This window comes from Bombina bombina, chromosome 12 (genome assembly GCF_027579735.1).
Source record: "Bombina bombina isolate aBomBom1 chromosome 12, aBomBom1.pri, whole genome shotgun sequence".
NCBI lineage: Eukaryota > Metazoa > Chordata > Amphibia > Anura > Bombinatoridae > Bombina > Bombina bombina.
This window is the reverse complement of record NC_069510.1, coordinates 121,597,657-121,612,715: the sequence shown is the minus strand read 5'-3', so window position 1 is coordinate 121,612,715 and position 15,059 is coordinate 121,597,657. Positions and strand designations below refer to the sequence as shown.

The 15,059-nt window shown below is 37.6% G+C and overlaps 1 protein-coding gene across 1 annotated transcript in view; it reads right to left on the bottom strand.

Annotated features, from left to right (window-relative positions):
* Positions 1–15,059, bottom strand: part of TBC1D13 (TBC1 domain family member 13) — a 100,051-nt gene that overhangs the window by 67,958 nt on the left and 17,034 nt on the right. Inside the window, exons 2-6 of the mRNA XM_053695989.1 lie at positions 9,878–9,951; positions 9,352–9,392; positions 7,821–7,882; positions 3,840–3,939; positions 2,707–2,789 (exon numbers count right to left, since the gene is read on the bottom strand). Of these exons, the coding sequence (XP_053551964.1) occupies positions 2,707–2,789; positions 3,840–3,939; positions 7,821–7,882; positions 9,352–9,392; positions 9,878–9,951 (360 nt within the window). The remainder of the gene's footprint in view (positions 1–2,706; positions 2,790–3,839; positions 3,940–7,820; positions 7,883–9,351; positions 9,393–9,877; positions 9,952–15,059) is intronic.

The window sequence follows — 15,059 nt, the reverse complement described above, 5'->3', positions numbered from 1 at the left end:
ACGGAGTGACATAAGCTATAATACAGATGTACGTAAGCTATAATACGGATGTATGTAAGTTATACAGGGAGTGCAGAATTATTAGGCAAGTTGTATATTTGAGGATTAATTTTATTATTGAACAACAACCATGTTCTCAATGAACCCAAAAAACTCATTAATATCAAAGCTGAATAGTTTTGGAAGTAGTTTTTAGTTTGTTTTTAGTTATAGCTATTTTAGGGGGATATCAGTGTGTGCAGGTGACTATTACTATGCATAATTATTAGGCAACTTAACAAAAAACAAATATATACCCATTTCAATTATTTATTTTTACCAGTGAAACCAATATAACATCTCAACATTCACAAATATACATTTCTGACATTCAAAAACAAAACAAAAACAAATCATTGACCAATATAGCCACCTTTCTTTGCAAGGACACTCAAAAGCCTGCCATCCATGGATTCTGTCAGTGTTTTGATCTGTTCACCAACATTGCGTGCAGCAGCAACCACAGCCTCCCAGACACTGTTCAGAGAGGTGTACTGTTTTCCCTCCTTGTAAATCTCACATTTGATGATGGACCACAGGTTCTCAATGGGGTTCAGATCAGGTGAACAAGGAGGCCATGTCATTAGATTTTCTTCTTTTATACCCTTTCTTGCCAGCCACGTTGTGGAGTACTTGGACGCGTGTGGTGGAGCATTGTCCTGCATGAAAATCATGTTTTTCTTGAAGGATGCAGACTTCTTCCTGTACCACTGCTTGAAGAAGGTGTCTTCCAGAAACTGGCAGTAGGACTGGGAGTTGAGCTTGACTCCATCCTCAACCCGAAAAGGCCCCACAAGCTCATCTTTGATGATACCAGCCCAAACCAGTACTCCACCTCCACCTTGCTGGCGTCTGAGTCGGACTGGAGCTCTCTGCCCTTTACCAATCCAGCCACGGGCCCATCCATCTGGCCCATCAAGACTCACTTTCATTTCATCAGTCCATAAAACCTTAGAAAAATCAGTCTTGAGATATTTCTTGGCCCAGTCTTGACGTTTCAGCTTGTGTGTCTTGTTCAGTGGTGGTCGTCTTTCAGCCTTTCTTACCTTGGCCATGTCTCTGAGTATTGCACACCTTGTGCTTTTGGGCACTCCAGTGATGTTGCAGCTCTGAAATATGGCCAAACTGGTGGCAAGTGGCATCTTGGCAGCTGCACGCTTGACTTTTCTCAGTTCATGTGCAGTTATTTTGCACCTTGGTTTTTCCACACGCTTCTTGCGACCCTGTTGACTATTTTGAATGAAACGCTTGATTGTTCGATGATCACGCTTCAGAAGCTTTGCAATTTTAAGAGTGCTGCATCCCTCTGCAAGATATCTCACTATTTTTGACTTTTCTGAGCCTGTCAAGTCCTTCTTTTGACCCATTTTGCCAAAGGAAAGGAAGTTGCCTAATAATTATGCACACCTGATATAGGGTGTTGATGTCATTAGACCACACCCCTTCTCATTACAGAGATGCACATCACCTAATATGCTTAATTGGTAGTAGGCTTTCGAGCCTATACAGCTTGGAGTAAGACAACATGCATAAAGAGGATGATGTGGTCAAAATACTCATTTGCCTAATAATTCTGCACTCCCTGTAATACGGATGTACATAAGATATAATACAGATGTACGTAAGCTATAACACAGATGTACGTAAGCTATAATACGGATGTACGTAAGCTATAACACAGATGTAGGTAAGCTCTAATACGGATGTACGTAAGATATAATACGGACTGACATAAGCTTTAATACAGATGTAGCTACAGTCTGTAACTAGCAATGAATGTTATATGTGTTACAGCACAAAACAGAGGGATAAACATGTGCTTTATCTCACAGCTATCAGGAACTGACGTCAATAAACTCTGGCATAGCTCCACGACTACATGATAACGTGTGTACCCTGCTAATGAAACTATGTTTAAAGGGACAGTGAAGTCCAAATTAAACTTTCATGACTCAGATAGGGCATGCAATGTTAAACAACTTTCTAATTTACTTTGTACTCTTGGTATTCTTAGTTGAAAGCTAAACCTAGGTAGGCTCATATGCTGATTTCTAAGCCCTTGAAAGCTGCCTCTTATCTTAGTGCATTTTGACAGTTTTTAACAGCTAGACAGTGCAAGTTTTTGTGTCATATATATATATATATATATATATATCATTGTGCTCACTCCTGTGGAGTTATTTATGAGCCAGCACTGATAGGCTAAAATGCAAGTCTGCAGACCACCCCCTTACTTCAGTTCTTTTAGCAGAGGTTTAGGTACAAGATAATCACAGAGGTAAAAAGTGTATTAATATAGCAGTGTTGTTTATGCAAAACTGGGGAATGGGTAATAAAGGGATTATCTAACTTTTTAAACAATAACCATTCTGGAGTACTGTCTCTTTAAAGGGATTAATAAGGACATGCTAAGATTACAGCTCTATACCGAAACGCGTAAGCAAGCCAGCCAGAGGTGCCCTTTGCCTCTCTGTTATTTTTGACTATCCTGTTCTTATGATGTTTCTGGAATAAACTCTATGTTTTATACATATTTTTGTTATTGCTCTTTTTACCTCACTGGGACTGTAATAAGGACATCTCCCATAGTTTTATTAGTGCAATATATGAGGGAAGTCTGTGGTGACGTGAAATTCCCCATGCTCTGGGCATCTATAACATGGTTACCTGACATCCTTGTCTATCTGCAGCAGCACCTCATTATCTTTGAAGTATGTATTCCATCGACTGTCTGGATTTGGGTTTAGCGGCTGTAACAGAATAAAACATAAATTATGCTTACTTGATAATTTCATATCCTTCTGTATGATGAGAGTCCACGGCATCATTCCTTACTGTTGGGAAATACTGAACTTGGCCACCAGGAGGAGGCAAAGACACCCCAGCCAAAAGCTTAAATACTCCCCCTACTTCCCTCATATCCCAGTCATTCTGCCATGGGAACAAGGAACAGTAGGAGAAAGCTGAGCAGTTAAAAAAACGAAAGTAAAAACCTGTACGTTCCAACATCTGCCTGAGCCCAAAAAACATCTCACAGATGTCGCACCATAATCAAATAAAACTATGTGATTAATCCCCATTGTTCAATAATCCCCCTCAGGAAATATTAACCCTTGATTCCAATCAGATACAAGGAGCCACACTGTGACCCTGTCTTCCTGGTGTTATCATATGTGTAAAAAATGAAACGATCTTACCGGAATCTATGCCGTGGAACAGAAACACAGCCTCTCAAGTGTGACAGTCTTGTAGCATCGCTCCTGACATGGACTTGAGTGAAACTCATCAACACTGATTGCTTAGGAGCGGTTAATATGAGTCTGGATGGGTTCGCAGAAAGACTCTCCCTGCATCTCCAGACTCTAACATTCGTCAAAGCTCTCACTGAGAGGCTGACAAAACTACTTAAAACTCCAGTCCCATTTAAAAGGGTAGATGCCCTTCATAAGGAACTACTCCGAATCTTCTGACACTTCTCTGCCAACCTCCTGTGACGAAAGGCAAAGAATGGCTGGGATATGAGGGAAGTAGGGTGAGTATTTGAGCCTTTGCCCCCTTATGGTGGCCAGGTTCAGTATTTCCCAACAGTAAGGAATGATGCCGTGGACTCTCCTCATATTAAGAAGAATATAAAAAATGAGCTTACAAAATATTAGTGGAAAACACTGACCAAATATTTCACTTATCTCAAAAAGATATTTGTAGTGCTGGGGTTAGTGCAGCCATTTTATATTCTATGTAATTATCATACAGCCATCCCATAATCCTTCACTTCTCTCATCAGGCCACACTCTGCTTACATGATCTTCCAGCGTCACATCCTCCCGAGACAACCCAAGTTTGGCTTTGGCAATTCCTGGCTGGATGATCATTTCTCGCAGGAAGTTAGAATATGTTTCCCTGAAATCAAATTAATCTGCAGTTATCTAATCCTTCTTTACAATGTGTTTAATTGTGTCACAAAAAGGAAATATTACAAGAAACCTAAAAACAACTTCTCATTTAAACAATACAAATAAATATTCATGTGGTCTCTTAGAGTTTGTAAAGGTGCAAATAATACATACTGGGTTTACAAGTGGAGCGCTAATATATCACGCATCCGAAAACAGGCAAATTTGCCTATTTGCGGGTGCGTGATAAATAACCAGACATTACATGTGGCTGGTTATTGCTACGGCGAGCTCACGGTAGCAATTAGCACTCAGAAAATTAACCAGAGATCAGATCTTTTCTAAAAGTCCCCCAATTGGCCCCAAATTTCAATATAGTAATCTTTATTAAAAAAATGAAAATGGTAGCATCTTTATTTTTTAATAAAGTAACTGCAAAAATCAGTTATGAGGAGCTAAAAGTTGGTTACATTGCAGTCTACGGGAACTGTATGTTCCCAGTAATATATATATATATATATATAGCTATATACATACAGTATATATTTATGTGTTAATATGTATATATACACCTATTAACACAAATATATATGTATATAATCATATACATATATTTACTGCCATCGCTGCAATACTTACCCCCTTCGCTGTGTGAGGTTCTGATGCCGTGTCTGACAGCATGAGTACGAGGCTCCCATTGGAGCCTCTAGAAGCACGCTCTCACGAGCGCAATGCTTCCGTGCAATGCGAAAGTGAGGTCGTATTCATACTGCACCTCACTTGTAATACCAGCATACATTTGCGTGCGCTGGTATTCCTCAGTTGAGCGCAAATATCACTTTTGCGTAAGCAATATTTTGCACTCAACTCATAATCTGGCCCTAAAAGTGAAGGATTTAAAACACAAGGAATTCATAATAATGTAAGCAGTAACATTACAGTGACTTGTTGGATGTAGTAAACACAGCTGATTAGATAAGACAAATAAATCAGCCTGATTCCACGTCATCTTCTCTAAACAGTTCAGTTTTGAGCTTTGACCAATACCTGGTCATCTAATGGTTAGATGGAGACCTGTAGTAACAAGCCACAGTGTCTCGCACCCACTGTGAAATTTGTTGGAGAATCGGTAATGATCTGGGGGTGCTTCCGCAAGACTGAAATCAGGCAGATTTATCTTTATGAAGGCTGCATGAATCAAGCTACGTAATAAAACTTGCTTCCTTCTGCTCTGACAATGTTCCCCAATTCTGAGGATTAATTTCTCCAGCAGGACAATGCTCCATGCCACACAGCCAGGACAATTTAGGTGTGGATGGAGGACCACCAGATCAAGACCCTGTCATGGTCAGCCCAATCTCTAGACCTGAACCCCATTGAAAACCTTTGGAATGTGATCAAGATGATTGGTCACTATTCATTAAACAAAGCCGAGCTGCTTGCATTTGTGCTACAGGAGTAAAGTCACTCAATTGTGTTGTTTAAAAATGAGTATAAACTTGTTTTCTTTGCATTATTTGAGGTCTGAAAAAACATTTTTATTATTTTGAAAAGTTTTTATTTTCTGCAAATAAATTACAATATTTTATTTGGGAGAAATGTTTTAAGTAGTTAATAGAATAAAATAAAAATGTTCATTTTACTCAAACACAAAACTATAAATATTAAAACCAGAGAAATTGAGAATTTTGCAGCCGCCCTTATCTGAACCAATAATCTGTGATTCATGCACCCCCCTCGTGCACTGAAACAGGAGCGTGTCAGGGGATTACAGTAAACAAACCACTTTATCATTTTAATGTGCTAATAGGCTATTAAATACTTGGTGAGGACTTAGTATCAGCCTGGGAATTGTTTAATTCAAGGGAAAGTGGAGAAAAGGAAGTGAGATCATTTGTAAGGGGGACATGATACAATGAATCATACCAGTGTATAAAGATAAACCCTATAAAAGAACATGAAAACCAAACTGTTCTGTTACAACGGCAAAGCTTTATAAACGTACCAAATGACGATAATCAGGACTTGCTTGGTTCTCGGACATAATGCCAACGCACAGAATGCTGACAGACATATGTCCGTGAGACTATGTTCCCAGTTCGACCGAGGGCAGATACGGTCCAGCGTGCTCTCTTCTATTTAGAGCCTCGGGTAGTCGTCGGAAGAAGAGGATGCTCCGCGACGGAATGTCTTGAAGATGGACCCGCTCCGCGTCGGATGGATGAAGATAGAAGATGCCGCCTGGATGAAGACTTCTGCCTGTCTGGAGGACCACTTCTCCCGGCTTGGATGAAGACTTCTCCCGGCTTCGTTGAGGATGGATGTCCGGTCTTCAAAAACTGTAAGTGGATCTTCAGGGGTTAGTGTTAGGTTTTTTTAAGGGTTTATTGGGTGGGTTTTATTTTTAGGTTAGGGCTTTGGGCCGCAATAGAGCTAAATACCCTTTTAAGGGCAATGGGGAGCTTAGGTTTTTTTAGTTAGGGTTTTATTTGGGGGGTTGGTTTGTGGGTTGTGGGTTTTACTGTTGGGGAGGTTTTTTTTCAGGTAAAAGAGTAGATTTCTTTGGGGCAATGCCCCGCAAAAGGCCCTTTTAAGGGCTATTGGTAGTTTAGTTTAGGCTAGGGGTTTTTTTTATTTGGGGGGGGCTTTTTATTTTGATAGGGCTATTAGATTATGTGTAATTAGTTTAAAGATCTTGTAATTTGTTTTTGATTTTCTGAAATTTAGTGTGGGGTTTTTTTTTTGTAACTTAGCTAATTGTATTTAATTTATTTAATTGTATTTAATTTAGGTAATTTATTTAATTAGAGTGTAGTGTTAGGTGTTAGTGTAACTTAGGTTAGGTTTTATTTTACAGGTAAATTTGTATTTATTTTAGCTAGGTAGTTAGTAAATAGTTAATAACTATTTAGTAACTATTCTACCTAGTTAAAATAAATACAAACTTGCCTGTAAAATAAAAATAAAACCTAAGCTAGATACAATTTAACTATTAGTTATATTGTAGCTAGCTTAGGGTTTATTTTACAGGTAAGTATTTATTTTTAAATAGGAATTATTTAGTTATTAGTAAGTTTTATTTAGATTTATTTTAATTATATTTAAGTTAGGGGGTGTTAGGGTTAGACTTAGGTTTAGGGGTTAATAAATTTAGTATATTGGCGGCAACGTTGGGGGCGGCAGATTAGGGGTTAATAAATGTAGATAGGTGGCGGCGATGTTAGGGACGGCAGATTAGGGGTTAATAATATTTAACTAATGTTTGCAAGGCGGGAATAAGGCGGTTTAGGGGTTAATATGTTTATTAGTTTAGTGTTCGCGATGCAGGAGGGCCTCGGTTTAGGGGTTAATAGGAAGTGTATGGGTGTTAGTGTACTTTTTAGCACTTTAGTTATGAGTTTTATGCTACAGCTTTGTAGTGTAAAACTCATAACTACTGACTTTAGAATGCGTTACGAATCTTGACGGGATAGGGTGTACCGCTCAGTTTTTGGCCTCCCAGGACAAGCTTCTTAATACCGGCGCTATGGAAGTCCCATAGAAAAAAAGACTATACGCAATTTGCGTAAGTTGATTTGCGATAAGGCCAAAAAAGTGTGCGGTGCCCCTAAATCTGCAAAACTCGTAATACCAGCGGTAGCAAAAAAGCAGTGTTATGAGGCTTAACGCTGCTTTTTTACTCATAACGCAAGACTCGTAATCTAGCCGAGAGCCTTTAGAGCCACTATCCTTGTACTGGGAAAAGAATTGACATCCCCTAAACAGACAGAAAATGGCCTAGTGAGATGTGTTGAGACATTGATGACCTTTTTTTAGACACTTCATGGGCATAGTTTCTAGTAATGATTAGATCACTATTCAGATAAATACATTGAGATGAACACTCACCTCTGCTTCTGTAACACAGAGTCCCATACGGCTTTCTCTGTAGGTAAGTAGTTAAGAAGGATCTGGGAAAAAATGTATATATAACTAATAAGCAATAAGTATACAACCAGTTTCTCAGACATGCTTAACTGCTACTTTATGCTTAACCGTTGTCTCTACTATAGCTTGAGACAACGGCCTAAATTCAATAAAACCCCTTTGTAAAACTAATATTTCACAGACAAAAATTCTCTACAGCATCACAGCTCATAAACATTTGTACCCATTCATCATCGCAACTCATAAACATTTGTACCCATTCATCATCGCAACTCATAAACATTTGTACCCATTCATCATCGCAACTCATAAACATTTGTACCCATTCATCATCGCAACTCATAAACATTTCTCCCAGTTCATCATTGCACCCGCATAAGGCTTTGTTATAATCAAATAAGCTGTTGGGGCATAGAATGAGCTCTAATGTAAACGCCACACGCACTACAAAAACACCTTTAGAACCTTACAAAATAAAAAAAAATTAAAAACTCTATAAAACAGACCACTACAACATGCAAACAAACGTGAACACAATTAAAAGGAAATCATATAAAAATAAAGAGACAACCTTGTCAGAAGTTTAAAAAAAAATGATATTTACATTTGTGTAAAGTGTCCCAGAATACCTGCAGCAGACGCTAGACATATCATTTGTTCTACCCGGTGAGATGACAATACCATAACTAAAGAGACGCACAAATATTTACAATTACAAACATTTGTGTAAAGCATTTTGTACATGACGTGGATCAAACAATTACTTTTTGGAGTAGCTAGTAGTTTTCATTTGATGTGCAAGTAGTGGGCACTTAACACAATTATGAGTGTTAATGGCAGGAATGCCAACTAACAATACCTTCTGAAAGAATTCCAAGCACGACTTCACCTTTTCATCAAGGCCCCTAAGCAACTTCAAAAGAGTCTATGAATGTAGGTCTTGTCTTGTCATTTCATATATGGAACACCAAGAAGCCACCCTTTCTGTTATTGGCAATGTAACCAAGACTTTAGCTGGTCACTACATCCTTTTCCCCTTCTCTACTGTAACCCTCTATAATCCCCCGTCTTGCCGCCAGTGCAGATGTCTCATCCAGTATTCCTCATCTCTTGCTCCGCTCATCTGATGGATATTTAAAATTGTGTTGGCTACAAGTGTATGAGATGTTCCTGCTAAAACCAGCCCTACAAAATCTTACTCCAGAACACGGAGCTTCTAATGTCACTTAGATGTTCTTGTGAGGGAGTTGTGCAAAGCTTGGCATCATGAAAACTGCACGAAGAACAGAATTTCTGTTTTTCTTCCAATTCGTGTGGGTTTTAAAATGTAATGTCTAATAACTGTGTTCTCCTATTTTCCTCTGAACAGCTAAACCTGTATAGCCAAACTCAATGAACCAATATGTGACTGAGCTTCAAATTATATCTGCTGAGGTTTTGAAAAGAAACCTATGATCAGTTCAGCCTGATGATAAAATAAGAGTTTACCCACCTTCCAACACAGACATCGGATACCCCCCTCAAAGGGAATTCCTAGTTAAAAGAAGGGAGAACAGTTAAGGTAAGGCAAAATCAAAACAAATCGAACTTCATTACACCTAAATATTCATTTGAACATAATTTGGACTCAAAATAGATTGTAACAGTAAGATATCCATGTAATTTGTATTTTTTCCATTGATAGCAGTACAAAGGTTGCCTGCATTCATGCAAATACTAATATTCCAGGTAGCATTGCTCCCATTTAAGGGACTAATTGGACTTTTGGATTTTTATTTAACTAGGAATCTCTTTCTGTATAGCTCTGTACAACAGCTGCGTCTACCCAGTCAATTAAAAAAGTGTTATATTAACTTATTGCTGTTAAAAAGTTAATTATCTTCAAAGTAAAGTTGATAGCAGCTCAAACTTAACGTCAAGATCTTGCCAAGAACATTGTTAAGAAAGTATTTACAAAAACTAAACTCCGACGCAGCCCAAGACACATAGTGGAAAGTCACAGACTAAGGACTACTGACCTCTAAAACACAGTTCTCTCAGCTGGGGCAAGTTTATGCTGGGTTCATTAAGAACGCTACGGAACTCTGCGATCCTGCAAAGAAAAATAATTTGCTTTGATTATATAGCACATAATAAGTAAATGATTAATACATAAGCACAGACTGATTACAGAGCTACTGCACAAGGTGACATACCTATCCTAGAGATGGACCCAATTCACAAACCTACCTGAGGCACTGAATATGAAATGTAACATATATGTACAATGACATTAGAAAGTCAGAATGTTTTGGTGGATATGCTGTGTATTGTATTTTTGAAATCCATATTTATTGAAATGGAAAAAGATTTACCCTGCAGATTTTCCTTTAAATCCACTCATTTTATTCTACAAACGGGTAAATATTAAGTGTAAACCCAGGTCTTTCATATATTATTAAACTGTGCAACCTATACCTTGGCAAACCAGAATCTGTCCTCTACCACCCAGGACATGTATTTACTACTATCTCGCTAGAAAGAGCCCAATACATACAATATAAACTCATATTCATGATTCTTTAAAATGTACATGGGAGGAATATTTCATTAATTGTAAACTATTTTATATATATATATATATATATATATATATATATATATATTTTATTAATTAAATTTATATTTTTAATACATACAGAAGGGCATGTATTTACTAATATCTCGCTAGAAAGAGCCCAATACATACAATATAAACTCATATTCATGATTCTTTAAAATGTACATGGGAGGAATATTTCATTAACTGTAAACTATTATATATATATATATATATTTTATTAATTAAATTAATATTTTTAATATATACAGAAGGGCAGGGATCTACTATGGTGATGTATTTTATATATATAGTTAATATAGAATTATCAAAGATGCACACAAACAATCGCAAAAAGGTATTATTTTAAGGGACGCCAAAACACTAAGAAGAAAGGGGAAAAACATATACATATAGGAATGGACTGCACTCTCAGACTGGACCGGGTACACGTGCTAAGCCACTGTAAACTCCCCAGCCCTGAACACTGACTGACAGCTGCACAGTCCTCAGCAACATAGGCAACAACTTAGGGGAGATTACAAAAGCATGTGTCACCCTGGGAGGTTCCCAGTTGGTTTGTTTGAAAGTATGCATTGTGTGGGTGCTGGTTAGGGTCCTAGGAAGGGGGAGAACTTGACGTGGTCCTGGGCTTGATCCTTTGGCGTCAAATGTAACTGACTTCGCCCAGTTTTGCTTATAAATATTACTGTATCTGCTGGCGAGTGCCAGGTTTTATGTGTGTGTATGTATGTGTATATATATATATATATATATATATATATAAACTTTCATGTATAGAAGAGGCACACACAGGGCTTAGTTAACATAGATTTTATTAATAGTTCATTAATTCAGTCAGTCAACGTTTCAGTCCTAGCAGGGACCTTTGTCAAGACTGTTCTCCGTTAGAGGTTGTGTGTAGTTGTCAGCGGTGACAACTACACACAACCTCTAACGGAGAACAGTCTTGACAAAGGTCCCTGCGAGGACCGAAACGTTAATAAATCTATGTTAACTAATCCCTGTGTGTGCCTCTTCTCTACATGAAAGTTTCTGCCTACCTACCATAGAGAGCACCCAGGCAATTCTACATACAGTGAGTGCTTGGATCCCAAAACTAGAGTATATATAAATATATATGTGTTCTTGAGCGGAGAAACGGAGATCGAAGCTAGTTTTCAATATATACCGGCAACGTCTAGAGGGAAGTTTCCTGATCCATACCATGCCACAGAAAGCATTGACGCCAGCACACTACAATTCTTCTACGGATCTGGCGGCAGAGACCGTTTGCTGGGCCACACTCGGGCTATCCTGGATTGCATTTACTTACTTCATATGGATTGCGGTAAAGTCTAGTAAGCAGACATTCTATACATCTGGGATACCACAGTTGAACACCCATATTGGGAACGAATAATCAACATCTACTCTTATATTTTAGAGACTCTTCAATTTTATGTATATGCTTTTTATATAGAGATTGATATTAACGTTTATATTCTCATTGTATTATCATATGTTTATACAGGTGGCCCTCGGTTTACGCCGGTTCAATTTGCGCCGTTTCAGAATAACAACCTTTTTTTTCAGTCATGTGACTGCTATTAAAAAGCTTTGGAAAGCAAAGTTTACTAATTAAAATAGCCAGTAGGTGGAGCTGTCCGCTTGTTTTGCAGCAAAGTTATGCAACTTAACAGCCTGAAAGTGATCTGTGTACACAGAGCAGACATTAGCTATTGAGCAACAAGTTTTAGCAGCCACTTCCCTATTATCTTCCTGTCCAGCTGCTTGAGGTGAGGGTGCCTAACTGCCTATTAATCACTGCAGATTGAAATCCATAGAATAGGTGCAGGCCCAATATTATCTTACATGCTAACAATGCAGAGAACTAATTGCAGAAAAATGCAAGTAAAAAAACGTTTTTGTTTATTAAACTTAGTTTGATGATGATGCAGTCTGTTGTGTGATAATTTAAATAGGTGCTGTTAGCAAATGATTTTGTTCATTAAACTTAGTTTGAGGATGATACAATCTATATTATTAGGTTTATAATGCTGTTTAGCATTTAAAGTCTTCATTTCAAACCTTTAAAAATAATGTATTAGGTGTTACTTATGACAATTTTGAGAGGGGCCTGGAACTTAACCCCCTCACTTCCTATTGACTTACATTATAAACTGGGTTTCATTTTACAACGGTTTCAATTTACAACCATTCCTCCTGGAACCTAAACCCGGCGTAAACTGAGGGATACCTAGGACACATATACTTTCTGGTCCTTTGTATCATAACTTGAATATTTTGCATCTGCTCTTTTGTGCTTAGCACTTTCCCACTGTTCCTTCCATTTTTTCATTTACCTAGCCTAGCATAGTGAAGTTGGGTACTACACTATTCAAAGCCTTGGGATTAAGATGCAGCTGCACTTCTCACTTGAGCTAAATTTGATCTATAGCATTTTAGACTGTAATCTCATAGCGCCCAACATCTCTTCCTCTTATATATATATATATATATATATATATATATATATATATATATATATATATATATATATATATATATATATATATATATATATATATATATATATATAAAATTATTGAGTACAAGAAAGATCCAAAAACTTAGGGGTGTCAGCACTCTTTTAAAATTACCAAAACTCACAACGTCTGATACTAGCACGCACAGCACCAGAATAACGGCCATTGAAAAGCAGTTATGGACAGAGAAACCATTTATTGGGCCAAACAGACCGGATTAAGGGGCAACAAGACTAAATAGAGAAACATTTACATATTAAGAACATGACCTGTGGGACATAAAGTTGTTAGACAGTGATACATAAAAAGATATACATCAAAAAGAACACTGTATTGTCGATCAGTGTCCTCAATCAATATTAAAAGCCAAAGTTATGACTTTCTGAGCTCATTGCAGTGAACATGAACCTGTTCAACCAAAACAAATTGCTTAAGTGATAGAGGCTACAAGGTAAAGATGACCTCACAAGTCTTCTATTTCAAATTGCAAATGTTCCTTTTACATATGGAAAGTAACCATTGAGACGTTTGCAACAAATCTCTGCATCTGGGTATACCTCAAACTGAAACAATGTAACCCGTGTATGGATTGACTGAAAGTTCACCGTAAGCAAATTCAAGCCGTTAATATGTTTAAACAGGTGTTTCCCTTCGCAAAGTTATCTGTCGGCTTTTTCATCATGTGCAGATCCCTGTGTTAAAGCTATCAAAAAACGACAGATGCTTTGTGTAAATTCCGCCTTGGCGTGAACATCTCAAGAAAACCTCTCTATGAGAGTGCAACACAGGATCGATTCAAACTTTACGGTCTTGAAAATGGGTACAAACCAACTGTCGGGTCTTGGAAACGGCGAGATCCAGTTCGCTCTGTGAATAATCAAAAAAAAAAAAAGGGGCATTATGGGGCAAAAGTCGACGCGCGTTTTGCCCCATAATGCAAAGAGAAAACCAGGGTTTCGTCAGGACTAAACGTCACCAGTGAGTCAGCATAATTTATTGGATTAAAGTTACATGTAGGCGGTGTCCCAGGTAAATCATCCACACCTACGGGATTGACCACATCTTAAACTACAAACAAATTTATGCCAAACATAATACAAATACGTATTAAAAATAACTGCTCATAAACAATGGTTGTTTGTGAATCTGACAACAGCCGTCACTCTTACTAACATGATGCTTGGAAATTGGGGGAACTATTGATTTTAAAAAACTATTTTGCAAGCTATAGCTTAAAAGTTAAGTTCAGACTTTTACACGGTTATTTAGCAGATAAATAGATCAAATGCAGAAAAAAACCTACATATTTGTGCACATACATTTTACTGAGATTATAGATGATTACATCCTTTTCTTCTAAACATATATCAATGAAACATGATTTAGCCCTTTGACAAAATCCAAACATTTTAGACAGGCGTATAGAAATAAACCCGTTTTCAATACCGTAAAGTTTGAATCAATCGTGTTTCGCACTCTCATAGAGAGGTTTTCTTGAGATGTTCACGCCAAGGCGGAATTTACACAAAGCATCTGTCGTTTTTGATAGCTTTAACACAAGGATCTGCACATGATGAAAAAGCCGACAGGTAACTTTGCGAAGTGAAACACCTGTTTAAACATATTTACAGCTTGAATTTGCTTACGGTAAACTTTCAGTCAATCCATACATTGTTTCAGTTTGAGGTATACCCAGATGCGGAGATTTGTTGCAAACGACTCAATGGTTACTTTCCATATGTAAAAGGAAAATTTGCCATTTGAAATAGAAGGCTTGTGAGGTCGTCTTTACCTTGTAGCCTCTATCACTTCAGCAATTTTTGCAATGAGCTCAGAAAGTCATAACTTTGGCTTTTTATATTGATTGAGGACATTGATCGACAATACAGTGTTCTTTTTGATGTATATCTTTTTATGTATCACTGTCTAACAACTTTATGTCCCACAGGTCATGTTCTTAATATGTAAATGTTTCTCTATTTAGGCTTGTTGCATAAATCCGGTCTGTTTGGGCCAATAAATGGTTTCTCTGTACATAACTACTTTTCAATGGTCGTTATTCTGGTGCTGTGC